Source organism: Prinia subflava, chromosome 17, assembly GCF_021018805.1.
Source record: "Prinia subflava isolate CZ2003 ecotype Zambia chromosome 17, Cam_Psub_1.2, whole genome shotgun sequence".
In the NCBI taxonomy this organism is placed as follows: Eukaryota; Metazoa; Chordata; class Aves; order Passeriformes; family Cisticolidae; genus Prinia; species Prinia subflava.
The window spans coordinates 2,818,320-2,845,634 of NC_086263.1; the positions used below are offsets into that span (position 1 = coordinate 2,818,320).

At 55.9% G+C, this 27,315-nt stretch overlaps 2 protein-coding genes across 3 annotated transcripts; one reads left to right on the forward strand and one right to left on the reverse strand.

Moving 5' to 3' along the window:
• The first annotated feature begins 2 nt into the window (after positions 1–2).
• Positions 3–20,327, forward strand: FAM234A (family with sequence similarity 234 member A). The gene is made up of 12 exons (XM_063414429.1): positions 3–116; positions 6,479–6,781; positions 7,852–7,968; positions 8,112–8,300; positions 11,815–11,945; positions 14,537–14,666; positions 15,120–15,258; positions 15,538–15,678; positions 16,037–16,115; positions 16,514–16,666; positions 17,434–17,536; positions 17,674–20,327. The coding sequence occupies exons 2-12, from the start codon at positions 6,523–6,525 to the stop codon at positions 17,883–17,885; spliced, it is 1,653 nt and encodes a 550-aa protein (XP_063270499.1). The 5' UTR covers positions 3–116; positions 6,479–6,522; the 3' UTR covers positions 17,886–20,327.
• A 1,199-nt stretch (positions 20,328–21,526) lies between these two features.
• RGS11 (regulator of G protein signaling 11) lies at positions 21,527–26,633 on the reverse strand. Of its 2 annotated transcripts, none has more exons than XM_063414316.1 (17): positions 26,516–26,633; positions 25,565–25,661; positions 25,236–25,286; positions 25,044–25,150; positions 24,902–24,953; positions 24,764–24,822; positions 24,536–24,612; positions 24,340–24,421; positions 24,146–24,214; positions 23,479–23,502; positions 23,334–23,395; positions 23,008–23,121; positions 22,782–22,897; positions 22,368–22,455; positions 22,114–22,252; positions 21,962–22,044; positions 21,527–21,890 (listed from the first exon to the last, which is right to left on the reverse strand). In XM_063414316.1, exons 1-17 carry the CDS (start codon positions 26,573–26,575, stop codon positions 21,764–21,766), a joined length of 1,407 nt encoding a protein of 468 aa, XP_063270386.1. In that variant the 5' UTR covers positions 26,576–26,633; the 3' UTR covers positions 21,527–21,763. The 2 variants fall into 2 exon arrangements, with proteins under 2 accessions (XP_063270386.1, XP_063270384.1); XM_063414314.1 differs by having other exon boundaries at positions 23,479–23,508.
• Between the last annotated feature and the right edge of the window lie 682 nt (positions 26,634–27,315).

Genomic DNA, 27,315 nt, shown 5'->3' on the forward strand with positions numbered 1-27,315 from the left:
GAACCGGGCCGGGCCCCGCCGCACCGGGCGGAAGCGCTCCCGGCGTCACAACGTCACTTCCGCCGGGCGGCGGCGGGGGATGGAGACGGAAGTGACGGCGGCGGCGGCGGCGCGGGGTGAGTGCGGAGCGGGGCGGGCGGGGGCCGGGCCGGGCCGGGCCGGGCCGGGGGGACCCGGGCGGGGCGCGGGGTGAGTGCGGAGCGGGGCGGGCGGGGGCCGGGCCGGGCCGGGCCGGGCCGGGGGGACCCGGGCGGGGCGCGGGGTGAGTGCGGAGCGGGGCGGGCGGGGGCCGGGCCGGGCCGGGCCGGGGGGACCCGGGCCGCTCCCGGCGCAAGGTGGGCTCCTGACGGCTCCGTGGGTGCGCCCCGAGATCCCCGGGCCGCGCCTCCGCGCTGTGAGGGGCCGTTCGGGGAGCGAAGCCGGCTCCGGGAGCTCGGAGCTGGCAGCGGCAGCGCTGGGGTCGGGGCAGCCGCGGGGCCGGGCCGGGCCGGGGAGAGCCCGCGGCTGTCAGCGCTTCTAGCCCGGCCCTACGGCCTTCCCCGCTGACCCGCAGGGGTTTGCTGTCCGCCTTGGGCAGCTCCAGAAGTGCCCCCAGACCAGAGCGAGACGCCTGGGAAAGAATTTGATCGTTATTTCCAAAGCCCAAGTTGCTCCCTTTGGTCCGAGGTCCTTTATCCCAAGGCTGGCGGCTGCCGGGGGCTCTGGGAAGGTGCTGGCAGCGCCTGGGACCGCGGTCTGTGCTCCAAGCGAAGCGAGCCCCTCACCTCTGCAGAGCTCAGCACAGCCGGAGCCTCAACGCCCTCCCTGGAGAGGGTTAAAGTCCTGCTGCGCTTTCCCTCGGGAGCCAAGCCTGGTTTGCAGACGTGAATTACACGGCTTCTTGCCGAAAGAAAAACACTGCAGTGTGTTCAACTCCGACCTCATTTCCAGCCTGTTCTCCTTATTTTGTAAGGCAGAGACATCTTGCGCAAGGGCTGCGAGGAAGAGGGGCAGCCTGTCCTGCAGGGAGGGACTGGAGCCAGCCCTTCCCAGCGCCGCGGCAGGACTGGGCTGCCTGTGCCGCTGGGAGCTCCCCAGGGATGGATGTGAGGGTGGAGTGGCCCGTGAGGGAGCTTTGGGGTGTGTGTGTGTAAGTGAAAGAAAGAAAAATTCCACTTCTGAGGGTGAAAAGTGGTTTCTTTTGAATGTGGCTGTGAAGGACAACAGCATCTGGAGGAAGGCCATTGTTTCACAGAACCATGGAATAGTTTTGATTAGAAGGGACCATAAAGATTATCTTGTCCTATGGGCAGGGACACTTTCTGCCAGACAAGGTTGCTCCAAGCCCCATCCAACCTTTGAACACTCCTTTCATGCTGCCATAAATCTGTCTAGACTGTGCAGGAGGCAGCATGGAACTCTGACCTGTGGAGTGAGTGCCCCACCTAGAAAATGTACTTTTTTCTCTCTTTTGAATAAACCCACATGAAATGACCACAGTCTTTTCCAGGGGGTTTCATGCACAGAGATCTCTCCAGAGACCCTTGTGTGCTCTATCTGTGGCAGTGAGGGATGACAGTGTGCTCCTGAGGCAAGAGGGGAGCCCTGGGGGTGACCTGGGGGTGTCTGGGTGATGTGGGGGTGTCTCAGTATGATGTGGGGGTGTCTCAGAGTGAGATGGGGGTGTCTCAGTGTGAGGTGGGGGTGTCTGGGTGATGTGGGGGTGTCTCAGTGTGAGGTGGGGGTGTCCCAGGGTGAGGTGGGGGTGTCTCAGTGTGAGGTGGGGATGTCTGGGTGATGTGGGGGTGTCTCAGTGTGAGGTGAGGGTGTCTCAGTGTGAGGTGGGGATGTCTGGGTGATGTGGGGGTGTCTCAGTGTGAGGTGGGAGTGTCTGGTTGAGGTGGGGGTGTCTCAGTGTGAGGTGGGGGTGTCCCAGGGTGAGGTGGGGGTGTCTGGGTGATGTGGGGGTGTCTCCATGCCAGTGAGGGTGTCTGTGATGTGGGAGGTTCAAGCACCCCGCTGACAGCTCCCCTTGGAGTTGGCACAAGGGATCTGCAGCAGCTGGTGAGGGGAGTGGCTTGGATGTAGTGGAGCTTGTGAGCCCAGGGTTGATAAATAGCTGGTGTTTCTGCTGCCCAGTTGTTATTACTTGCCTGACCTGTAATCTGTTCCACACAGCTTTAATGCTGTCCTTTGTCTTAGGAGTTTTGATCTTCCCATTGCTCTCATGGAAGCCCTTCCCTAAACAGTTTGAGTTTCTGTATTTGAACTCCTGTCTGTAGTGAAAACTGCCCTGGATAAGAGTTTTTCTCCTGCAAATGACAGATGTATCCCATTGCAAGGTGGCTGTGCTCTGGAGGAGTTTCTAATTCCCTTGCTATGAGTGCTCTGTGGCACGTGCTGTGTCTGCACTGGAGGGGTAAATGTCATTTCAGAAGAACCTGAAGACAGCTCCAGCAGGAGAATCCCAGAGTGGTTTGATTTGGAAGGGACCTTAAGGCTCATCTCGTTCCATGGGCAGGGACACCTTCCACTGTCCCAGGTTGCTCCAAGCCCTGTCCAACCTGGCCATGGACACTGCCAGGGATCCAGGGGCAGCCACAGATTCTGTGGGAAACCTGAGCCACACTAGCCTCATTGGTGGGGTTTGGATTACAAACTGTGTCCTTGGAAAGGCCTTAGGGACATGCCAGGAGCAGAGGTGCCCCAGTGTCACACAGGCATGGTCTCCTCAGGTTGGTGTCGCCAGCCAGCCCTTGGCTGTGACCTGATGTCAGGAAAGAGCTGTGAGCTGCAGGTGACCCAGCAAAATGATAAGCTTGTATGCAGCATGCAGCCTGAGTGTCCCTGGGAGAGCAAAGCTCATTTTGGGAGATCTTACCTGTTATTTCTTCTTGTCCTGATCTAAGTGGGACTGCAGAAAAAGGAACAAAGGACCCAAGGCTGAATGTCGCAGCAGGTGACTGCCCAGTGAGTTTGCTGCAGTGTCACACTGTGGATGGGATCAAAACCCAACAGTCTGCTCAGGGAAAATAGCTGTGATGGGAATTTTGCATCTTACTCAGAGTAAAACCTGGCTGTTTTGTCTTTATTGGTTGCAGCTTGGGGCTTCAGCAATTCTGGCTGACAGGAAGGAAACCTCTGAGGTACTTAAACTAACCAACCAAACATAACCAAACCAACCAAATGCTGTGTTTGTGTTCCTAAAATGTCCAGTCAGAACCTGATTTCATCATTCTGTGGAAGATAAAAACATGTTAAACATCAAATCTAAGTTATGGTATATTGCTAGAAATTTTCTGTGAAGAACTGGTGTCTGGTGACATTCCAGATGCTGTGGTTTGGTTTTTTATGAGTGGAAAATGAGTTAAACCTTTCCAGTGCATGGATCCTTAAATGGTTTCTGTCACCAGTCTTCATCCACCTGACTGTCTGTGGTTCTCTGTGCTTGTCAGGCAGCTCTGTCTGACTGCTGCTGATGGTTTGTCCCTTGGGTTTAGCTGTGCAAGGCAGATCAGATCTGTAAATCTGCACTGTGGCTCCAGGAAACTGCACAGGGAAGGTGAGTAAAGTGTTTGTCCTGTCCTTGTTGTTACTGTGGTACAGGTAGGGGTGTTTGTTCCCCCTCAGCTTCGGCTGGGGACTGCTCCCAGCTCATCCCATGGCTGATGGAAGCAGCCTTTAAAGCTTGGGAGTCCTGGAGTCTGAGATGCAGGTCCTGGCTGTGCTGCCACACTCCCTGGCCTGTGGGTTCAGTTTGGGTTTGTCACATCTGTTTTCTAATTATTTCTCATTCTACAAGGTCTTTCTCCCATGTTTTCTCCCATCCCCATTTATACTGCATGTGTTACACTGCAGCAGCACAGAATCCTGTCACTGCCTGCTCCCTTGAGAGGTGCCTGGATGTGTTAAACTTCCCAGCTGAATTATTTTGTGTCCTCTTCCAGCAGGGGACAAGATGTCTGCTGTTAGAGGACAGTAAAACCATCTCAGATGCACGCTATCATTTTCTGCTTGTCTTCAATTAAACTGATTACCAGCCCTCTTTGTTGTTGGAGCTCAGGCCATTGCACAGGCTGCCAGTGTGTGCTTTGGCAGCAGTGGGCGCTGGGGTTTCCTGCATTGTTTGAGACTTGCCATTGACCTTCGTGGTGCTTGTTCTGGCACCGCCTCTGCTCTGGCAGGGGTGCAAAGGGCATTATTCAAACCCTGAAAGAAAAGAGAGAGAATCGCTCTAAAGGCGTTGAGGGCTCTTTGTACTTTGTGGCTCCGTGGGGTCATCGCTGCAAAAAAGAGGGGAATTACTGGGGTTGTCAGGATAATTACTGCTTTTTTATTGTTCTCATCCCAGTCCAGATGAGAGTGGTGAGATTATAGTGAGTCATAAAAATATGCCATCAGTGCTGTGTTAGGTGGTGTCCCTTTTGGACAGAGAGGGGAGAAATCTGGGTTTGGTTCCTTTTGGGAAGTCTCATAGGTGCTGGTATGCCCTGGATCTTTCCCAGCTCTGTGCTGGGAGGCTGTGGAGACTCTGCTGGAGAGGCTGGTGGGACTGTCCTGGAGCCCTGTTGCTGTTGCAGCCCGTGCTGTGGGTGCTGGTTTTGAGCAGTTCCCCCTCTCCATGCTGCTGGAGATGAGCACTTCAGACACACGAGCCACCTGCCCCAGCAGAGGGGAGGTCACAGAACTCACTCGTGCCACTGTCCCCATGGCTGTGGCCGTGGCTGCTCCATGCCAGTAGAGCATTTGCTCAGCCCGTGCCTGGAGCCTTGTACCTTGAACCTGCTCAAGGTCTCTGCAGTAAAAGAGCAGTGCTCAGCTTGGGGCAGAGGCTGAAAGCACCACTTGATCTGTTGTTCCCCTTTCCATCTGGAGCTTTCCTACCCATCAGCTGCCTGCTGGGAACAGCCAGCCTTGTGTTGGTGTCCCTGGTGTGGCTGGTGGGCTGATGAGAAGGGCAGGTGAAGTCCTTGGAGTAAGATCTTTGGAATAAGATGCAACTTCTGCATTATTGATTTGTTTGCATGGTATTGTGCAGATTGAATTAAATTATCTGGAGCGAGATCCTGTACTTCATGTAGAACAAATGCCAGAGTGCTCGGGTTGGAATAAGTGCTTCTAAGTCCAGCAGGCTCTGAGGTTGAAGGGTTGACAGTGCCAGGCTGACCTGCTGATTCTGTGCCTCAGGGTTGCCTTGCCATGGATGTGTCCCCCTGTGATTTGTACCCAGAAGAGGAGAGGCCTCTGCAGTGGGACAGGGACAGCCTGGGGAGCCACAGCTGCCTGAAGGAGCTGAGCCTCCCCAGGGTGACTCATCTTGTGTTTCACAGAACCTGTAAATGAGCTTGGGTAGAAACGTGAGACACAGCAAGCCCTGTTGCTGTTGGAGTTGAAATCCCAGGGTGTCTACACTGTGTTGGTGCTGACTTTAACCTTTTTTCTGCTGGGGAAGTCAGTGGCTGCAGTGGACAACCCAGGCACGTGACTGCTGGGGCACAGTCATGGAAAATTGGCTTGGTTGTCTTGGTTATTTGCTCTGATATAACTTTTCATAACACGGTGAAGCAGCTTTTTCCAAGCCTACTGGAATTTGTTATTCTTTATTTCTTCCCCTGAGGCATTTTTTAAAGAAGCACTATCAGAATCTGTACAAAACATGGATTTTTATTGTTGTTGTGGGTAATGACTTACAGGCTTCTCTAACTGACTAGGGCTCTTTTCCCCCACACACTTTTTATAGTGGATTAGCACAGAACCCCTCTGTTTATTGTACTTGTAGCCCAAGGTTATGATTTGTAGCAGGAGAAGCTAAAATAGCAGTTGTTAGCTCTTCCAGGCTGATGAAATCAATTTTGCCTGATTTTAGTCTCAACTCCTGCCTTGTTTTTTCTCTGGGGAGGGAAGTCATCACTCTTTTTCCTTCTGCAGGGCTGGGTTGCTGAACTTACCGATGGTTTCTCATGTAAGAAGGTGTTGAATCGCTTTGGTTTGCTCCTATATGGAATATGCTGGTGTTTGTTTCTCCCTCTCCTCAGGAAGCTCAAGTGCACATTACAGTAGAGGACAGCCTTATGTTGGGATATAAAGGTCACAAGTGTTTCCTTTCACCTCTCCAGCTGGGAGTCAGGCTGACACACACGGGAGGTGGCAGTAAGCCTTTGCAACAAAAAGAGCTTTTGGGGTGTTTTCCTTGAGGGAGACCTGCAGACCAGTCAGTCCTCTCTGCGTGGGTCTGTAGCCTTCTTTGTCCAGCTCTAGCAGAGTTGATTTCCTCCTCTGGAGATGCACTGGTGCTGTTCCTGCATTCCACGGGCTCTTTCCATTGCTCTGTGTGTGGGACCTCAGGCATCAGCAGTGTTTTGTATCCAGCTCTGTGACAATACACAGGTTTGCTCGCCTCTCATTCCAGTGTGAATATCAGGTAGTAGCAGAATATTTTAGCTGGTGTTTTAAAAATATGTTTCAAAATGTGTTTTACCTTCTGTTTCCATTGGTGCAGGTGGAGAGGGAGAAGGGTGTCTGAATACTAATGAATAAGCTGTGATGGATAACAAGGACTCAGAAGCTGAGATCCACCCTCTGAAGACTGAAGAAGTAAAAGCTCAGGAGAACCATGAAAACTTTGTGGAGAGGAGGATTATCAAGTCCTCAGGGCTGTCCCGGCTGTCCCGGTGGCGCACTGCTGCCTTCTTCATCTCCCTCTTCCTCTGCCTGATCATTGTGTTTGCTTTCTCCTTTATCATTCCTTGCCCAGAGAGGCCAGTTTCAGAAAGAACATGGTTCCAATACTACAACAACGCAGGTGAGCTTGCTGCAGCAGAATAAATACTTACCAAGAGTCCTTTTCCTTTCTGTGCCAGAGATTTGGGCTGTGGGCCTCTACCTAAGCACAGTGTGGAGCCAGACCTGCAGGGATGCAGCCCTTGGGAGCCAGAGCTGTGAATACCTGACCTGGATAAGCAATGGCCCATCATAATTGGAGTGGCCTTCCAGGAGGTGTTTACAGGATCTAGTGGAGAAATTTGATGCTGCTCTGAAGTGCTAACAAGGTAGCAGGCTGGCCTCATTCACAAAAAAAAAAGAAAAATAAATGAGAAAAGATATCTGGGAATAAACCTCTGTTGAAGCTTGCTCTTTGCTTGGAGTTCGAGCTAAGGTTGGAGGCAGTTAAGCATTTTTTCCTCTGTCACTTTGACTTTCTCCCCTTTCCCCATGGCCAACAGGAAGGGGAGAAGAATAATTCCATCTTGTTTTTTTAATAAATTGCTCTGTAGTTACTATAGCTATTTTTATTCTGGTTGCTTTAGTTGGCTCTTTAGCCTGGGTCCTGCTCCCCAGTGTCTTGGCAATTCCTTCTGGGAGAGCTTTTCTTTAATCTTGTGTGCAGTGGGTTGTGCTGGATGTGCTGGAAATGCAGAGACAGTGCTCACAGCAGGGACAGAGCTCCGTGTGGTGCTGCAGACATCCCAGGTTCTGCTACTCTGAGCCCAAAAAAGCTGCTTTTAGCTGATAGAAGGATGGAGTATCTGGGTTTTGTGGAGCTTGGGTGGGGCTTCTTTATACTCTGAGAACAGCAACCCCACTCCAAGAGCAGAGCTGTTCTTTGTTCTTCATAGTTCAAATTCTGGCTGCTTGCCTCTTAAAAAAGACAAATCCTCTGGGGGATAGCAAATTTAAAAACTTGTTTGGCACTAACTTCCTGTCCTTGGTACTTGTGTACATGGCTTTTTTTAATATAAAAGCTAATTTGTCCTGATGTTACACTGTCCAGGATGGAGGCAGTGAGTAGGTCTCTAGGAATTTGTGTTTTGCTCCAACTTTGCTATGGGCTAAGCAAATCCTCACCAGAGCTTGGCTTGTGTTCCCTTGCAGTGCCCTACCAGTTCCTTGTCATAGAAGATGTGAATGAAGACAAAGTACAAGATGTGCTCTTCGCTTTCAAATCCAGCAATGGCAGCAGCAGCTCCAACGTGTCCTGTCTGGATGAAGGTACCTGGTTCAAAACCGCCTTCTAGCGAGGGCTGTCCTTCCTCATAGTGACCGGGAGAGAAAACTGGGTGGGGAGAGGAGCTGGGTGAGCCCCAGCTCCTGGTGGTGCAGGGGCAGCTCCCTCTGACCCCTCTTCTCCGCAGGGCTGCCGTCCCCCTGTGCCTTTGTTGCCGCCGTGTCCGGCACCAACGGCAGCGTGCTGTGGGAGAGCCCTGCTGCAGAGGAGCTGCAGTGGCTGCAGTGTGGCATGCAGCGCCTGGGCACGGCTGGGGCCCCGGGCTGCCTCGTGGTGGAGAAGCCTCTGGCCCTGACAGCCATCAGCCTGTGGACAGGTGAGTGCCAGCAGAGCCCTGCTGCCCTCCTGCCTGTCCCCACAGGGGACAAAGCGCTTGCTTTCCTCACCTGGTGGCCTCCAGGGGGGACGTCAGCGTGACATGAGTGGCTGGAACATGAACAATGGGCACTGGGTATTGATTATCTTGGAAGCCTTGCCAGAGCTGCTTGCTGGGCGTTGAGGAGCACGTGCTCTCAGCCTGGCTGTTCCAAAGGCTGGGCTCTGGTGGGGGGCTGTGCCAGCCACTGTTTCGTAAGACCAGTGTTCCAACAGCTTTTGGAACACAGGAGCAGTCACTAGCTGTGAATGTTACTTTAGACTCTCCAGGGTTAGACACAAACCTGCACCTGCAACGTTTCCCAGTTATTTGTGTGTGCGTGCCAGGAGTGCCTGCTGTGGCAGGAGGAGTGGGAGTTCTAGGCATTTCTGATTTTTAAGTTGTCAAGGAGAGCACTCGGGATAAGTGCTTGCCAGCCTGTTTCAGTAGTGTACGATTCTGCCTAGTTCCTCTGAAAAGGTTTCTTCCTTTCTAAACTTAGAGGTGGAGAAATTCATCATCATCTTGCCTAACGTGGGTGTGGGTAAGGAGTGCCTGTACTACTTTAGGAACAGTGATCATCTGCTGCACCTCGAACCCTCCTTGCTGAGGAAGCCTAAAATACATTTCCATTTTGGAGGTCACTGTTTCAAAGGTCTGAACAGTACATGTTCTCCCTAGGATCCCATCCTTTGTATCTGGTATTGAACCCCTCACACCCTGCTTTCCAAAAACTGGAAAAAAGAAATAGCAAGAGGTACAGCTCTAAGGAATCTGAGGAAAATCTGGTCTAGCTTTTAATTTCCAGTGTATAGATGGAAGTGTAGATACACACAGAGATAAAAAGTTTCTGTACCAACAGAGACATCTTAGCATCATTTCCCTCATGTGTAGGCTTTAGCACAGTTATTTTTAGACTATTAATGAAGTAGTTACTTTCAGGTCAAAGTGTAGAAATTTGGCTGTGTAGACAAAGGCTTGTAACTAAAGACAGCCATAAAGGCAAGTGTGGGGAGAAGGAGCCAGGCTAAGCTACAGGTCACAGCAATACAGCAAAGAAAACATTCCACAGATAGCTTCAAAGCAAGAGAGGAAAAAATGCATAGTGAATAACCCAGGAGTTTATATATTTGATGCCTTTTTGCTATTAAGTAGGTTAAAAATGGTTTCTGAGCTTAGTCGACTGGGGGTTAGGAGGGCAGAGCAGAATAAAATGTATTTAAATAGGCTAAATGTATTCAAAGAGGCAAAGTCTAACTTACATCACAGTGTGCTAAAAACAGTAGCCAGCACAATCTTTAGCTGTTAATGATTCATCATCGTGGAGGATTTGGTGAGATTCCAGGGCTCTCAGGCTGTCTAGTCCCTGCCTGCAGGAAGATTGAAGGAGAGATAGGCAGATTATCATCAGAATGTGTCTGATGTGGTTTTGATCTTTAAATGCTGATAAAGTCAGTGTTTTTTTTATCAGTTAAAGTTGTGTTAAGTCCTGCTTTCTTCATTGCCACAAGAAGTGAGTGGGGAGGAAGGGAAGTGTAGGAGTGCATGCTCCTGTTTGTGTGGGACATCGAACATTCCTGCATGTTTATCTTACCAGCCAACTGGGACACACAGGAGCTTAAGATTAACTGTTCCAGGTCAGAGCAAAAGTCTTTGTAGCTGTGTATTATTCCATCTCTGCCATAGCCTGAGGCAGAGTCTCAAGGAAGAGGACAGAAGTAAGAGTTTTGTTACTCCTTCTCTCTTCCCCTGATCCTCCAGCAGCCTCAACTGTGAGCCCTGGGGGTGATGCTGGTCTCCTGAGGGATTTGGCAGAAAGGGCACCGTGTTGATCAGATGCTGCAACTGCTTCTGTGTGAGAAATCGCTAAATAAATAAACCAGAACTCCAACCTGGAGAATGTCTGTCAGTGAGAAAAATCTCTGCGTCTGCTTGAAGTGAGAGCTGATCTCAGTCTTCTGAGTTCTGATTTTATTATTCCTTCCGGACCAAAAACAATCCAGCCCTTTCACCCAGGGTGGATTTGCAGTCCAGGCACTTGCCTGATGCCCATCTTGGCTGCTTTTGCTGTGCTGGTGCCGTGACCCCGGGCTCTGGGGAGGCACTGCAGATGTCAGATGTGACAGTCCCATCTCCTGCTGAGGGAGCAGCAGGGGGCTGCTTCCTGTGCTCTCTGAGCTGGGTTACAGCATGGAAAACTTCTCAAGTGCTTGGTGTTGAATCCAGCTCAGTGTCACCTGTTTCTCTCAGCTCAGACTGTTCTTTTAAGAGAATAAGAGATTTTCTCCCAAACTCTGCCTGCTGTCTAACCACTGAAGATTGGAGCTTTCTGCACTGACAAGTGCATTTCGTTAGCCTGGTCTTACTCTTGTACCTTTGGACAGTCCTGAAGCTAGAATGTGGCAATTTAAAACTTCTCTTCTTCCTCTGCCTGCTTATTTTCTTCGAGGGCAAAATTCTTTGCCTTCCCAGAAACTAGGAAATCTGCTCTCTTCACTTCACATCTGTTGTCATAGTAACAAATCCAAGTGGTTTTTTTCAGCATTGCAGTAAAAGCTTTGGAGCAATTCTACTAGAAATACAGCCTGCCTTATATTATTGCAGACAGCATCAAGTAGTAATTCCTCAGCTTTCAGTCCAGCTGCCTTCCTGACAAAGAACAGATGATTACTTTGCATTCCTGAAATGATAATTGCTGTGTGTGATGCTGGGTAAAGGGGAGGGTAAACATTTGCCCTGAGCCTAATCAGACTCTGAAGTGTTCATTAGAAAGAAAAGCCCCAGCAGTGTCCTCCCTGCCAGATTCCACTGCAAATTCCACTGGTCAGTGACTGGAGAGTGGCCCACAGCCGTGGACAGGGGATGGATAGAGCCACTCAACTGGTCTGGAGCTGTTCAAGAGAAACCCACACCAGCCACCCCCTGGTTTTTAAAATGCAAAGCTTTGTTACTTCAGTTTACAAACAAGTTTGGGCTGTGTGTGGAGAGGTGGGATGTGGCCTGAGTGGTGGCTAGTCATGTCAGGGGGGAAACATCTGCAGGAACATCTGCAGGAGGCAAGTTGCAGCAAAGAAGGTTCTGCCAGGAGTTGCAGCAACACTGGTCAGAATTTATCTGCTTTATGGTCTCAAAATGTCTGTGCAGATTTAAGTGCACAGCGGCAGGATTTGGATCACAACAAAGGATTCTCCATGCCATGAACATGCTGGGAAGCTTGTTAACCACAGGCACGAGGAAAGCAAGCTGTTCTTTGTGCCAGGGTGTCTGGGTGCCTTCCTGCAGGCAGCTAGGACTGCTTTCCAGTGTAAAATGAAATTGTGGATATTGGGATTCATTGGGAATGCAGAAAGGCAAGGAAGTAGCCCATGATGAGTGTAAATGTGGCTGATTTGTGATGCTGATGGGCTGGAACAGGAGCATTAATAACCTTTCAACCTAAGATGCCTTTTAATGACTGTTTCCCACTGTGTTCCAGGGGAAGTTCTGTGGAGACAATCCAGGGACTTTGGAGCTAATTATACTGTGCTGACTCCTTTGTCAGTGATTCCAGATGTGGATAATGATGGAGTTCAGGACCTGATAATCTTTATTACTAAAGAAGGCCAGGTATGTCATCCTGAAGCTCTGAAAGCCCCAGTGGCTGCCATGGGGGATGGCAGGAATGCTGTTTATTTCCACCTTGTAGTCTCAGAGGAAGTGTCCAGAGGCCTCTGGTTTCTGTGGGTTTGGGGTGGGTTCTTTCCACCCTCCAGAGATGTACTCCCAAATCAGCACAAGTGTTTTATGGTTTAAAAAACAGGATAAATCAAAAAGCTCAGCCATAGTCCCTCCCTCTTTTCAGTGTGCTCTCCTCACTGCATGTTCCTGTGCTGTCTGGGGAGTGAGCTGGGGCAAGATGAGCTTGCAGTTTTCTGCTTCTCTGCTTAGAGAAGTGGAAGTGAACAAACCCTGACAGCTTTGGCTCTTAGATCAAAGCCCAGCTGACAGTCAGTGCTTTTGTACCAGCACTGCTCTTTTCTGATCCCTTCCCTCTCTCTGCCTGTGGTCTGCTTTGCACTGCTCTTCCCAGTGTCACTGTGCTGGTTAATTCTGATCTGAGTTCATTGAGTGAAACAGCTGCTGGTTGTATTATCTCCCTCCAAATACTGCTTCTCCCATTTCTGAGAGGGGCAAAGTCATGTAGCTAGAACAGTTTTTCTGCTGAAACATTAAATCCATGATGGGGTGGCACAGCATTGTCTGCATGCCCATTCTGTCCTGTTCAAAGCACACAGGTTACAGCTCCCTGTGGGTCTCTGGCACAGGCTGAGGCCATTTCTCCTTGTCCTGTCCCTTTTTCCCTGGGAGCAGAGCCTGACTCCCACCTGGCTGCCTTCTCCAGTCAGGGAATTATGGAGAGTGAGAAGGTCTCCACTGAGTCTCCTTTTCTCCAGGCTGAGCCCCCCCAGCTTCCTCAGTTCCACCTCATGGAACATGTGCTCCAGACCCTTCCCCAGCTCTGTTCCCTTTCCTGACCTGCTCCAGCACCTCAGTGTCCTTTTGGAATTGAAGGGCCCAGAGCTGGACACAGCAGTCGAGGTGTGGCCTCACCAGTGCCCAGTACAAGGGCAGAAGCTCTTCCTTGGCCCTGCTGGCCACACTATGGCTGGTACAAGCCAGGTCCCATTGGCCTTCTTGGCCAATGTCCTCCATAAGAAAATAGGGTTTCACTGTCCAAGGCATTGTTGTTGCCAGAGTCATCAGAAGTTCCATCTTCTCCACCTCCTACAGTTCTCTCTGTTTTCTTTCCTCCTTGCTTTTGCTATCCCAGTTATCTCAAGACTACTTAGGCAGCCAAGAAAAGTTCGAGTGTAGCCTCTGTTCTGCAAGACTGCTTTTTGATCTGTTTTCCATTTAAGCTCTCTTGCTATCTTGGTATGAAATCCCTTCCTCCCCCTGGATTTGGCAAGCACTCTGCCAACTTAAGGAAAAGTATGTTCTCTTTTGAGAAGTCACGCAAATGTAGGAGCTGGAGTGGAGCTCTGCAGCTCAGAAAGGGCTGCTCAGAAGGGAGATTCAGCACTCAAGCAGAGTTTTGTTGCTATCAAGGGCTGCAGTTGAAAGGACAGAGCTGTGAGCAGCCTGTGGAAGGGTCTGTGTGCAGGGGGTTGGATGGCAGCGTTTCCAGAGAGTCCTATTGACCCCTACCTGCTGCAAGCTGCAGCACTAACAAATCCTGGAAAATGCACCAGGTTTTGGGATCCATCTCCCACGGCAACACAGAGGGATTGGCAGTGCAGCAAGGAAAATGTGTTTTCTCACTCGCTGTGTGAGCTCCCCTGGCTGTCCCTGCACCAGTGCTTGCCAGTAAAGGTGCAGCTGATGTACCAGAGCTGGTGTGTGTCTCCTCCCAGTGCAGGAGGCTGGCAATAGCTGGTGCCTGTGTTGCTCTCCGTCTCCAGTTGTGTTCTCATTCTCCCCAGCAAACTCTATCCCTTTTTCACCTGCCAAACTCTCCAGATTTGCTTTGGGAGCAGCAGATTTCCTTTGCTTTCCCACTCCCTCCCTCTCAAGGTAGAGGGAAGGGTTCCTGCCTGACTCAGCATCTCTGATGGATGCCATTTCTCTTGGTCAGATGTTTCACTTGTCCCTAGAGTCCATTGCACTCCCCAGACTCTGACTGTTGCTCAGAGATTTAAATCTGATCCTGACTTTAACCTTTATTCTCCTGAGTAAAATGTTTTTAGTGGATTTTGTTACCCTGCACAAAGAATAGAAAGAAACCTCTCAGCTTTTTTATCTTCTTGGACTCACATGACCCTAAGGAGGAGTAGATTAGGACACTTAAAACATTTAGTGGAGCTGCCATGTGAAGCCAAGTTTCTCATGTTCATATGCTGCACTGTTGCTGAGATGAGGTCATCTCCATCTTAGACTGGAATGGATCTTTGCTGTCCTTACAGAGCTGGGGCTGCTGTTCCACAGTCTATAAGAAGGGTGGGTGACAAAGGTAGCGAATTCTCAGAGCAGGTGGCTCTGCTGGAAGTGGTTTTCAAACTGTCAGAAGAATTCAGAGCAGAGGGGTCACCGAACTCATGCCCTCTCCTCCAAAACCAAGGAGAGACTTTCCATCCAATCCTGTGCTGCTCCCATTCAATTGCTGCTTGGTTCCAGCTTTAACCTTGTTGGTTTTTGTCTTTAACCCCTTCCCTGCACAGGTTAAGACCTTTATCCACTCAGGAAAAACTGGCGGGCAGATTGGCCGCGGCAGCAGCCTGAGCGTGGATGGCAGCGCTCGCTACATCAGCCTCAACCTGCGCTCCTCCTCCTACTTCCTTTTCTACACAGGTACAGCTCTGGGAATTCAGTCTGAAAGAGTGATTGTAACCGAGAGCAGGATTAGCAAACATCATCTGAGAGTGTGCTTTGCATTCTTACAGGCTGTCTGGAGCTTTCACCTAGTCAAAGAGCTGTTCAGGGCCAAGAGAAGGGGAGGGCTTCTGCTTAAACTGCGATTTGTTATGTACTGTAGTGATTTTATTTAACAAATGTCAAGCATGTAAGGATTAGGCAGTCATTTATAGCAAATGATTACTGTGGAACACTTGGATTATGAACAGATAAAATGTTAAAAGCATTCAATAGCAGGCTTGAGTCTCAAAATACCACTACAACTCTATGATGCAAGGCCTAAAAATACAGTTGATCTGACAGATCTAGAAAATCATAGAGTTCAGAGCGAGGGCAGGATAACTTATCTCTCTCATTCTTGCTTTTTTTTTTTTTTTAATTTTTGCACAGAGAACTCTCTCTATGCATATTCCCTGGAAGATCTGTGCAGTGCAGTGATGGGGATGGAAGTTAAATTTCCCAACTTGCAGCCGAATTCTCTTTGGGAGAAGCACATTGACCCTGCCACACACCGCTCATCCCTTCTCAGGTGTGAGGTTATGTCTTGGAGGCTGGTGGAGGGTGCTGGTGCTCCTGATGGCCTGGTGGGACTTTATTCTCTCCTAGCTATGTGGCTTTTGGACTAGGAGCACATCCAAAGCTCAAGAAAGGTGTTGGTGTTAATGGCTTCATCAGGGGCTCACAGAAAAGTAGAGAAAGCACATTGGGGTTTCCTATTTGGATTTACTGTGCAGGGAAAGAACCCCAAACCTCACAGTAAAACCATCCATAGTCTAAAAGGCTTAATCATTTCTCTGTCCTTGTTCAGATTTCAAGACATTCGCTACCTGGCAAAAGTTCCTGGGCAGTCACAGGACAACATCTTGGTTGTGAGCTCAGAGATGGCTACACTGATCAACACTAAAGATCTCCTCACTGTGTGGACCCTCAACGTGTCCCGTGCTTTGAGGTAATGTTCTCAGTGTGGGCTAAATGTGGCATTTCCAGGTTCCCAGTGACAGCAGTGTCCTGGCAGATATAATTTTTTGTTTTTTGCCTGGGTCATATCTTGATCTTTCTTACTGTGTTGTGTGCCCTCAAATGCTGGGAGCTGCCTCAGGATGGAGGAGCTCAGAGCTTTGATTCCTCATTCTGTGCCTGCTGTGATGTGGCTAGGCTCAGAGTCGGGTTGGGCTCAGCCCAACCCAATGCTGTGGCAGTCAAGTCTCCTACCAGGGAGGTTGTGGGAGGGTTGAGGCAACTGGGAAAGCAAAGTTGCCCAACCATCAGGGTGGGTTCAGATCTGTCTCTGCTCTTCTCTCCCACAGTGAGCCACTGCTTGGTTACTACAAACCTGATGTCCGTGGTATTGTCCTGGAGAGTGAAATTGGACCCAACAGGAAGAAGGTTTGAAATCTCTTCCTTTTAACTTCCCATTTCTCTGTATGTCACAGCTCAAGCAGGAACTGAGTCAAGGACAACTGGTAGGATGTGATCCCTCTGGCTGATTTTAGGAAGCTTTAAGCTGTGAAAAGATCTTTCAACAGGTTATTGAAGCCAGCTCAGGCACTTTAATTCTCTTCTCAGCAAGAGGCTTCAATGACAGAACTTTGAACCCCTTGAAGTAACTGCAAAACTTGTGATTTCACTCTAACATGGCCAGCCCCAGGTCTCACAGCTCTGTGATTCTCTGCTTCAAGTATTTCCTCATCTTCCCATGTGTCACATATGTGAGGAGAGACAGCTGACCTGACTTCTCTCATAGATGCCTTTGTGGTGAGTTCTGTGTCTTTCTTCCCTGCCAGGTTATGATTGTTGAGAGTGGATCTGGAGCAGTGCAGTGGGAGCTGAAGCTGAACTCACGAGCGGGGAGCCCTGGCCCAGCCACGCTTCCCACTGCGGATCACCGCTCTGCCTTCCTCATGTGGGGAGACTACCAGGAGCCAGGCAACGAGACAGTGAGTGGTGCTGCCCGGGCTGCTCCTCCCCAGGCTTTGTGCCAGAACTGAGTGGAGTTACCCCCTCTCTCAGGGCTGATATTCCCATCTGCCTGTGCCTCATGCCCTGGGTGTGGGGCTGGTGTCCATAGCGGTGTCCCTGCAGGCGGTGGTGACACCAACAGCTTTTGTTATCCTCAGCCTGGTTATGTAGAGAAAAGGAACTTGGTGGCTCTGTGAGCAAAGTCACTGCCCTGCCTTGGTGTGGCACTGTAGGTGTGGTGGGAGCTTCTGGCCTGGTACCTCTGGAGTTGCTGCTATTTCCCTGGGGGCCTCCCATGGCAGCAGTGCCTGCCATGATCTCTGTGGCCACGTGAATATCCTCTCTGTGCCCCAGGCAGCCTCTGCAGCCTCAGTGCACAGCTCAGCTGCCTGCAGAGCCCTCGGGGCAGTGACAGGCAGCACTGGTGACAGTTTGTGTCTCAGGGGCTGCTGAAGCACCAGCTGAGCTTCCTCTGCTTCCCTTGCTTCCTCTGCCAGCCCTGAGACAAAATTCTGTCTCCTGCCTGCAGCAGACAGGGCAGCTATTTGCAGGAAGCTTAGGGTGGGGAGTAGAGCAGTGAGCAAAATCCCAGCCCTTGTCCTAATGGTCAGGGTGAGCTGGGCTGACAGGACAGGTGTCTGGCTGGGTGTATCCTGGCGAGTGTGAGTTACAGCTGAGCCTGGTACTGGTGCTGTCTGTGGGATAACGTGTGAGTCTGCGTCCTGATGTGTCCTGTTGGTTGCAGAGACACGGATCCCCTCTTCAGAAGCTGTACCTCTTCCATCCTTCCTACACTAATGTCCTTCTGGAGCTCCGCAACAGCACAGACCAAGTGATTGCGTTCACTGGTAAGTGCTCTCCTTGCAGCCCTGCAGAGGAGCTGCAGGAGCACCCTGCTCCCTCCTGGCCCCTGTGGGTGCTGCTGGGCCTGCTCCCACTCCGGGCACAGAGGGCTGAGGGTGGATTTCCGTGTGCTCTGCTGCAGCGGCGCTGTTCGAGCGGAGCCGCCACGCCTGCTACGTGCTGCTGCAGGGCCCCCAGCCCAGCCAGGGCCCCGGGCCCGTGTCCCTGATGAAGAGGAAGCTGAAGGAGGATGTCCTGGAGAGCAGGGTGGTCTGGCTGCGCCGCGCGGCCGGGGACAGCGAGCAGCGCGTCCAGGAGCGCCTCTACAGGATGCGATTCCAGAGCCGGGACTGAGCGAGCCTGCCCTGCAGCCGTGCTCTCAACAAGCCCAGAGCCTGGAGCCCAGTGGGAAGCTGCCTTTCTTCATCCAAAAACCAAAGCCTGGCTGGCAGGGAGGCACCTCCAGTGAGCAGGGACACCCAGGCTGTGGGGGCAGCTGCCAGAGTGTCCATCCTCAGAGCTGATGGGACTTCAGTGCTTGGCCACCACTGAAGTGTCACCAGCTCAGGCAGGAGGGCTTTCCCCTCCATCCCTCTGTGACTGCAGAACTGTGCTGACTCAGGAGTGTGTCTGGAGGAAAATGTGCTTGCTGAGATGCCAGAGCTGATGATTTCTGGGATGTCTGAGAAGTGGAGTTGGATGTCTGAGAAGTGGAGTTTGCTGTGGGGTGTTGGATTTCCTTTCTGAGTCAGCTCTCCTGGCTGGGGAGAGGTGCTTGACTGCAGGTTGATTTGCAATTACCCTCTCCTGCATTTGAGCCCTGCTTCAGCAGTGGTGGGGGGTGTGTGGTGACCCCAGCCATGGCTGTGGTGTGTCTGGTGTCACTCGGGCCAGCAAAGCACAGGTTAGTGTCGTTCTGCTTAGCAGATGGCCTTTTCTCCCAACAACAGCCCCACGTGTCCCACTCTGCAGGCACAGCCTGCCTGTGTCTGTCCTCTGCTGCTTCCTTCCCAGCCAGGCTGTGCAGTGTGGGTGACACCCAGAGGGAGCTGGTCTCCCACTGAAGGATGCATCAATGTTCCCCCCTTCCCTCAGTCTGCTTATAGGTGGTGAGAGATCCACCCTGAGCCCAGGCTGGCTGGTCCCTGGAGGTATCACCACCTCTCCGGGTGTAAGAAACCAGAGGATCTGCCCTGAGCAGAATTGCACTTTAACCTTTTCTGGGAGCAGGGCTTGCTGCTCTGGGAAGCCCTCTCTACCCACGTGGCAGTGCCAGCACCCTGCTCATTCAGCCTTGCAGCTGCTGAGGAGCATTCTCCAAGCACTGTCCCCGCTGCCAGGAGGTGGGCAGGAGCTCCGTGCTGCCTCCCTGCCCTTGGCATCGAGGTGATGCTGGGTGAGGATCCTCGAGCACTCTCTCTCTTCCCAGCCTGGTGTCCTGAGGGGATGGAGCAGGTTGCTGTGTGAAGATGACATGTTTCTCCTGGGGATTTGTGTAGCACTGTGGAGTGTTTGCTCTGCCGTGTCCTAGGGGTGCCAGTGCTGACTGTAGAAACGAGGTACAGACCCTTGAACCAGCTGCTCAGTCCTGAAATTAAAAATAGGCCTAAAAATAACCTCTCTCAAGCTCTGCAGTGCTGGAGGGGGTTTGGCCAGTGCCTCCCTCCCTTGCCGAGTCTGACATTGGAGGATATTAGAAACACTGTAGGATGGGAATGTGCAGCATTAGGCATCAGCTCTTCCCTTCAGCCACTTGCTGAGCCCAAATGTGCCACTGGGCAGCTGCTGTCACCAGCTCATACCACAGCCCCAGCCCTCCCAGGCTAACAGCACAGGGAGCTGGGCTGCCTGGACGCCTCCTGCTTCCAGCTGACCAGTGGCTACCTAAGGGTGCCCAATTTCCCTCTGCCCCATGGCCCTTACCCCGGGCAGGCAGGGGAGCCAGTCCCGGGGTGTCCCAGCTGTGCAGGAAGCCAGGGAAGCTCTCTGCAGGCTGCTCCACGACCTTTAAAGAACCCTGGGCTCACAGGGGTGGGGTTACCCCTCTGCCTGTCTTTCCCAGCTGTTTTCTGAGGGAGTCTAGGAGTGCAGGGAGGCTCCCCAGCTGTGTTGCACAACTTGGGTTTCCTCTTTGCTCAGCACCTTAGGCCTGACAGCCCCCCAGGCCCATGTGCCAGTGTTGCAGCCATAAGAGGCTGGATTGAGGCTGCCCTTGAGCCAGCTGGGGCAGGGCACAGGGCAGGGCACCCCCAGGCCTGCACTGTAGTCCAGCCTGAGTGCTGGATGTGACTTGTTTCCTGCTGAGATTCCCCTGGCTGGGAGCAAGTGCCTGGGCTGTATTCTCACCGCACTCTCCCTCCTCATCCCTACCCAGACCTGACCTTCCCACAGGCACACTGAATGTTCCTTGAGGAGAGCTGGATTTTTCAGCTTTGGGGAGCTTTTCTGGCTTTAAGTTCTCCAGTAATGTTTCTGGACTGTTTGAAAACGCAGATTCTGCTGTGGCAGCTCAATTAAATGCATCAGTGCCAAACCAGCACCTTCTTAACAAAACCAGTCTGTTTTTCAGCTTATTTCCTGTGTAATTGTTTTTTTGCAGTATTTAATGAATGACTTTGTGCCTTGATTCAATAACTCAGCTGGGTGGCAATGGCTATATCACTGTGTTATGTGTTGGTGTGGTTTTTAACACTGAGACTGTTTGATTTGGTTCTTTAACTTATTGCAAATTGTGCCGTACAAGACTTGCTCTAACCGGAATGGTTTCAATAAACCCTCTTTTGCATTGTTTGTAAATGGTGCCCTGCTTTGATGTTGGAGGTTACACAAGACTTCGGGATTTGTTGACAGCACTTTGAGTGACCTCCCCGAGGCAGAACCCTCCTGCTTGGGAGGGATCCAGGAGTCCTGGTGATGCTGTGATAGCCGTGGTGCCGCCTGCTGCCCTGTCCTGCTGCAGACAGGTGATGGGCCAGGAGAAGGGAGCATGTGGAGAGAGGCTGGAGTTAGATAACCAGGCTGGGCCAGCCCGTCCCTGCCCCCCACCTGGCACTCTGTGACCTGGTTTTACACCCCAGATTCCTGCTGCAGTCCATCAGCAGGAAAATCTCATGCCGGGGTTTGGATTTGGATCAAGCCGGAGGGAGACGCGTGGCAGGCGCTGTCTCCTGGAGCCGGGACCATCTGTCACTGCCCGCTGGCTGCCAGCGCCCAGAGCCCCAGCTCCATCCTGGGACCGAGGCAACAGCAGCTTCCCTGCCCCAGGCCCTCTGCTGGCCCGGCACGGAGCTGAGAATGCCCCTTGCCCTGTGCCAGCTCTGTGGCAGGGAAGGATGCCACCCCCAGCGTCCCGACGGCGTCTGCCAGCCAGGATACAGGATGGCACCTCTGTGTCCATCTGGGGCTGGAGCTGGCCCCAGGGCTGCTGTGGGTACGTGTGGAGCAGGCTGGGCTCCAGGGCTGAGCGCTGCTGGGCGTCAGCCCCCCTCTCCTTTATGTAACCACAGCGATAATCCTCTGCAGCTGGGGCTCTCCTCCCAGGAAGGGAATAATCCTGCCGTGCCATCCTCAGCCTCTGCGCAGATTAACAGCCTACGGACAGGGACAGTGGCTCAGCTGCCAGCCCTGCTCCTGGCGCCCCTGCCAGCCCACAGGGCCCTGCCACTCCAGCCCCATTCCAGAGGTCTTTCTGTCCCTCCCGGTGTGTAGGGGGCACACCAGTGACGCCCGAGTGCCAGCTCGGCCGTGCCGGGCTGGGGCTGCCCCCCGGGGCAGGCAGATCGTGTGCGGTGGCTCTGCCGTGGGCACACGAGTCTGGGGGGGCTGGTCCCCTCCCGGGGTCTGCTGCAGGCAGGGCAGGACGTCGCTTCCAGCCCAGAGTGCAGGTCACAATCCAGCCTGGAGAAGGGCAGCACTCTGCACCTCCCACCCTGCCAGTGCCTCCCTGGCCCCCTCCCCAGAAACCACGGGAGCCACAAATGTTTCCCCCAAGGGTTTTTACTGTCGGTGCCCGGGGTGGGGTGGGAGGAGGGGGTGACCCCGCACCAGGCCGGCTGGGTGCGGCTTCCCCGAGGGGGAGGCGGCTGTGGGGATGTGAGCGGGGGCTGCGGCGGGGTCAGCCTGGCTCCGGGGGGATATGGCTTCTGTCCTTCAGTGCTACTGCCGGCAGGGTCCTGCGGCGGGGCTGGGTGTGCTGGGTCAGGGGGCTCCCGTCCTGGCAGGGGCTGCGGCTCTCAGCTCTCCTCCTCGGGGACGGGGGCGGTGGAGGGGCTCCTGCTCTTCTCCTCGGCCTCGCCCGCGGGCAGCAGCAGGGCCGGGCTGGGGCTGGAGTGCCGCTGTTTGCGCATGAAGGGGAAGACCCTGCGGGAAGAACGGGGTCAGAGCCGGCGGGGACCGCCCCAGATGGACCCCCGGGTGCCCCCTGCCCTCACCGCTTCTTGGTCTCCGGGGGAATGACGGCCTCGGCCAGGAGGTTCTTGTAGAGGTCCGACTTGAGGAACCGTGGGTAGGAGTCCTGGGCGAGCAGAGAGGTCAGGATCCTTCCCAGCCCTGCCCTGCCCTGCCCAGCCCCGCCCTCACGCACCTTCTTCATCAGCATGTAGATGTGCATCTGGGCGTCGTCCATCACGTAGCGATGGGGCGTCTTGATGCCCTCCAGTGTCCGCTCCATGGTCTTGCTGTCGATGTTCACCCAGCGGGTGGCCCCGGGGGCCAGGAACTGCCTGGGGAGCCACAGACGGCCCTGGGTAAGCCCTGCCCCGCCCTGGGACAGAGCACCCTGATGGCCTGACCACCCCCAGCACTTCCCTGCTAAGCCCTCATCCCGCTGGCACTCACTGGTAGATGGAGTCCACGATCTCGGCGATGCGGGACTGCTCCCCGTAGCGCAGCTCCTCACACGCCTCCCAGAAGCTCAGGTTCTCAGCTGGGGAGGGGGACATCGTACCAGGAATGGGGACACAGCACTGGGCACCCCTCATGGGCAATCCCCAAAAGCCACCATGGCTGGACATGTGTCCCGTGGGACAGAGCCAGCTGGGACAGTGGAACCAGGGAAACTGGGGCAGACTGGGTGGGAGGTACTTGGGATGTGGTGGTGGGCTGAGGAATGCCAGGACACAGCAATGGGTTGGTTCGGTGGTGTGGGGACTGGACAGTGGATCAGGCACTACTGGGACATGGAGGGTTTGGCAGTGCTGGTGGGTCTGGGGTGCCAAGAGGTAGCGATGTTTTGGGGCTGGGGCCGCTCACCACTGAACTCCTTCTTGAGGAATTCGAGGAGCTGTGCCCGGCCCAGGGGGTCATTGATGAGCTCACTGAAGTTGAAGCCCCAGCGCTCCACACGCAGCTTCGTGGGGGTTGTCACTCTGTGGGTGACAGCGGTGTTGGGGCTGGCAGCCCGTGGGAGCCCGCATGACCCCACAGACCCCACAGCCCTGTCCTGAGGGTTGGGGTTCAGGGGGGCTGGGGCACTTACGTGGGGGCGTTCATGGCCCAGTACGTGGTGTCATCCGTGATCCAGGGGTTGCTGGGCAGGCAGCCGGACATGATGGGGTCGTGGGGCACATACTGCTCGTTGAACTTGATGTACCTGCCAGGAGTGGTGGCTGGAGGCGACCAGGGCCACCCACCCCAGCCACCGTGGGGACACGGTGGGGACGTGCCCCAGCTGTGCAGAGCCTCAGCTCCGCTCCCTGCTGAGGGCTGGGGTACAGTGGTGCCAGCACCAGCTGCTGGCATGTGGGTGCCCCTGTCACCCCGACAGGGACCCAGCCCGTGGCTGGGGCAGCTGCTGCCACTCACCCCTCCAGGCAGATGGAGGACTTCACCCTGGTCCTGGCCATGGCCTTCCTGCAGTACTCGATCTGGGGCCAGGCGCAGGGGAGATGTTGGGGTGCCTGGCAGCTCGTGCCCCCCAGGAGCTGCCCCCACCCCTTGCCCCACTCACCTCTCGCTTGTAGTAATCCATGTTCTTGGTCTGCAAGAGACGCACGGGGCTGGGTGAGGGCACGGTGGGCCTGTGACCTTGTTCTGCCACCACCACCCTGGACAATGCAGGCACACAGTCCCCCACCCCAGGACTCTGTAGCCCATCCCTGTGGCCTCCAGCCTCATTCCCCCAGCCCTCCCGGCTCAGCCAGCACAGCCCGTGCAATGAACCCCCCTCCACACCCCAGTGTGACACCAGCCCTAGGTCAGTGACACTTACGTGGGCAGAGGACACAGCGCACGGTGCAGAGAAGAGAAAGTGGGTGGTTAGTGAGGACAGCCTGGGGGTGCTGGGGCAGCATTAGTGGGGTCACAGCACGAGGAAGGGCTTGGTGGCTGCTGCTGGCACCCCAGGGTGCTGGGGCTCCCTGCAGCACGGCTGCCCTGCAGGGATTAGGGGTGCTGGCACAGAGGGGTGGTGGGTGCAAGGACAAACACCCCAGGCTCGGGGTGGGGGACACACGGATGGTAGCAGAGCTGGGGCTCACCCCTCACCCCAAAATGTGGGCACAGCCTGGGGTGAGATGGACGGGCACCCGCTGGGGCAGCTCTACACCCTGGCACAGGCACTGGGTGTGCCCTGTGCCCGCTGGCAGCCCCAGGGGCGCCTGGACACCCCCACTCACCAGCTGGACACGGGTGGTGTGGCAGTTCCTGCGCTCGGGACCCTGCTCCATCACGTTAGGGGCTCCTGGCTGCAACGAGAGCATCATGCTGGGGGCTGGGGGGACCCCCTGCCCCTCCTGGCCCCGCTGCCCAGGCCGGGGCCGCGGGTGGTGCCAGGGCTGCAGCCTCCGGCCGCCCCCCGACCCGCGCTCACCGGGGGCCGGTTGACGAGCCAGTACGCCTGTTCCTGGCAGTCGATGACGATGCGGTCGCCCTTGCGCCGCTGCTTGGCTGCCCTGGCCGTGCAGAGGCAGCGGGGAGGTGCTGGCACCCTGCCTGCCCGGCACCCAGGGGTGCTCCATCCCGGCCGCTCCCCGGGGCGCAGCGGGGCCGGCCGTGCCCGCACTCACCGGAGCTGCTCCCGCGCCTGCATCACCACGAAGTCCCATGTGTGGTTGATCCTCTTGTGCAGGAGGTTGTAGTTGTCCTGGGGAGCGACAGGCAGGCACGGTGAGGCACTGTCCCCTTGCCTGGCACCGGGTCCTGCTCCAGGGAGAGCCGGCGCCCCCCGCTCACCCGCTCCTGGGGCAGCCGAGGCTCCCCCAGCTCACTGCAGGTGTGGGGAGGGCCCCGCTCACCTTCTCGTGCTCGATCAGATCCCCCTGCTTGCGGATGTTCTTCTTGGCCAAGTAGATGGCTGCAAGAGAAGCGGCGGCGCTCGGGGGCTGGGAAGGGGTCGCAGCCCGCGTTGGTGCCGGGGGCACGGCGGCACCTACCGTAGTCCAGCTCCGTGGCCGGCCACTTGGTGCTGGTCCAGAAATAGGGGGTCTGTGGGGGAGGAGGGGGCTGAGGCAGCTGCCGCGGGGTGCCGCGGGGCCAGGCGGGGCAGCCCCGGCGCTGGGGCGGTGCCGGCTGTACCTGGAAGCGATAGGGGGACTCATCGGCCCGCAGCACCAGGCTGCGCGGGTCTTTGAGCGGGTAGATGTAGCCGTGCTTCACGATGAGGTTGCCGAGGTGCAGCGACTCTGCGGAACGGGATTCTGGGCTGCGTGGAGGCTCGGCAGCCGCTGCTGCCCCCGCGGTGCCAGCCCCGTGTGCCAGGGCACTCACCCTCCTCGGAGATGCCGTACTTCTGGATGAGCCACTCCACGATGTCGTTCCCTGGGGGCAGAGGCCGCGTTAGTGGGGTGCAATGGGGTCGCCCAGACGGGACGTGGCTGGGGATTCTCTGCTGGGGCACCGGGCACAGCACGGCAGTGCCGGGGGTCACGCAGGGTGACGGGGCCCTGCCAAGGACGTGCGAGTGCCCGCCCCGCGCAGCCGATGCATAATTGATCCCAGCTGCAGCGCTGGGCACCCGGGGCGCGGCCGTGGGCGCTGCTGCGGGGCTGGGGGCACCCGGGGGGCTCCCACACGCCTTCCCCATGGCAGGGACCCACCTGTCATGGCGTGGGGGATGACGGTGATGAGCAAGCGCTGATTCCTCATCTTGATGCCCATGTCGGGGTCCTGCATGCTGACGATCATCCGCTCCATCTGCCGGGCAAGGAACCGCTGTGCTCAGCCCCGCGGCGGACACAGCCTGGCTCCCTCACTGTGACCCCGGGCACGCTGTGACCTGGGCACAGCCTGGCTCCCTCACTGTGACCCCGGGCACCCTGTGACCTGGGCACAGCCTGGGTCCCCTCACTGTGACCCCGGGCACCCTGTGACCTGGGCACAGCCTGACTCCCTGCAACCCGACAGGGGCACCCAGTGCACAGCCTGGGGACAGCCTGGAACCCCGCAGTGCCCCAGAGCACCCTGAGCCCAGCCTGGGGACAGCTCGGCATGTCACAGCCTGACCGAGGCACCCAGCAGCCGGGCGAGCGGGGGATGCTGGCGCTGCACTCATCCTCCTGGCATCCCCGGCCCGGGGAACCCCGGTTTTGGGGGGTGAGCCCTGCCGAGGCTGTGCCAGCACCCCAGTTCGGCATGGAGGAGCAGAGCATGCAGCTCCGGGGCCCTGCCACTGGGTATTCCCCCGTGGGGCGGTTCCCGGTGCCCCGGGGTGGTGCCCGCTGTCCCTCGCACGCTGGGGGGTGCTGGTTCCCGGTCCCCGGCGATCCCACGCCCGCGCCGCCGGCGGTCCCCGGTGCCCGCGTAACCCAGTGCAGTGCCAGTGCCTGTCCCCACGGTCCCTGCGCCCCGTCCCCAGTCCACACGGTGCCGGTGCCCTCGGTACCCCCCCCTCCCCACGATGCCGGTGCCTGTTCCCCACGGTCCCAACACCGGGTGCCCGAGGTGCCCGCTCCCCACGTCGGTGGTGCCCGGTTTCCGCCGTGCTAGTGTCCGGCCCCGGAGCCGTGCCCCCTCCCCGCGAGGCCGCTGCCGGTGCCGGCGGTGCTCACCTTGCGCAGACAGGGCATCTGGAGGCGGGGGTGGCGGCCGCGGGGGCCGCCGATGGTCATCGCGGGTGCGCGCCCCGCGCCGCTCCTCTCCGCCCGAACCCGCCCCGGCCCCGCCCGGTCCCGCCCCGCCGCCCCCCCGCGGCTGCCGCCGTCTCCACCGGCTGCCCCAAACCCGGCCCCGAACCCCGGGGTCAATCTGCGCCCTGCCCGTGGCACCCCCGGCACCCCCGGCCCCCCTCCCGGTCCCTCCCCCGGGGCCGGGGCAGGCACCCGGCGGTGGCTGCGCGCTGGCGGTGCGGGCGCGGCGCGGGCAGCGCGCTCGGGCTGCAGGGAGGACGCTGGCGGCGTGCGGACACGGTGGACAATGTGCCCGCGGCGTGCGGGGCTGGGGCAGCGCGGGCACCGTGCGGGCACTGTGAACAAGGGGCTTGCCAGAACGCGGGCAGGGCGGCCATGGCGTGGGCACCGCGCTCGGGGTGCAGGCAGGAGCCGGCGGGGTGCGGGCACGGCTGAGGGTACAGGGATGCTCCTGGGGTGCGGGCAGTGCTGAGGGTACAGGGATGCTCCTGGAATGCGGGCAGTGCTGAGGGTACAGGGATGCTCCTGGGGTGCGGGCAGTGCTGAGGGTACAGGGATGCTCCTGGGGTGCGGGCAGTGCTGAGGGTACAGGGAAGATGCTCCTGGGGTGCGGGCAGTGCTGAGGGTACGGGGAGGATGCTCCTGGGGTGCGGGCACTGCTCTGGGGGTACAGGGATGCTCCTGGGGTGCGGGCAGTGCTCGGAGGGTACAGGGATGCTCCT

What these genes read in the sequence shown, in the direction of transcription:
- RGS11 (XM_063414314.1), bottom strand. Translation starts at nt 26,575, where the DNA reads ATGACCATCGGCGGCCCCCGCGGCCGCCACCCCCGCCTCCAGATGCCC. An exon ending in ATCTGATCGAGCACGAGAAG is followed by an intron (nt 24,613 to 24,763) that starts GTGAGCGGGGCC and finishes GTCGCTCCCCAG; the next exon opens with GACAACTACAACCTCCTGCA. An exon ending in CCCCCGGAGACCAAGAAGCG is followed by an intron (nt 21,891 to 21,961) that starts GTGAGGGCAGGG and finishes TTCTTCCCGCAG; the next exon opens with GGTCTTCCCCTTCATGCGCA.
- FAM234A (XM_063414429.1), top strand. Translation starts at nt 6,523, where the DNA reads ATGGATAACAAGGACTCAGAAGCTGAGATCCACCCTCTGAAGACTGAA. An exon ending in TTATTACTAAAGAAGGCCAG is followed by an intron (nt 11,946 to 14,536) that starts GTATGTCATCCT and finishes TTCCCTGCACAG; the next exon opens with GTTAAGACCTTTATCCACTC. An exon ending in AACGTGTCCCGTGCTTTGAG is followed by an intron (nt 15,679 to 16,036) that starts GTAATGTTCTCA and finishes TCTCTCCCACAG; the next exon opens with TGAGCCACTGCTTGGTTACT.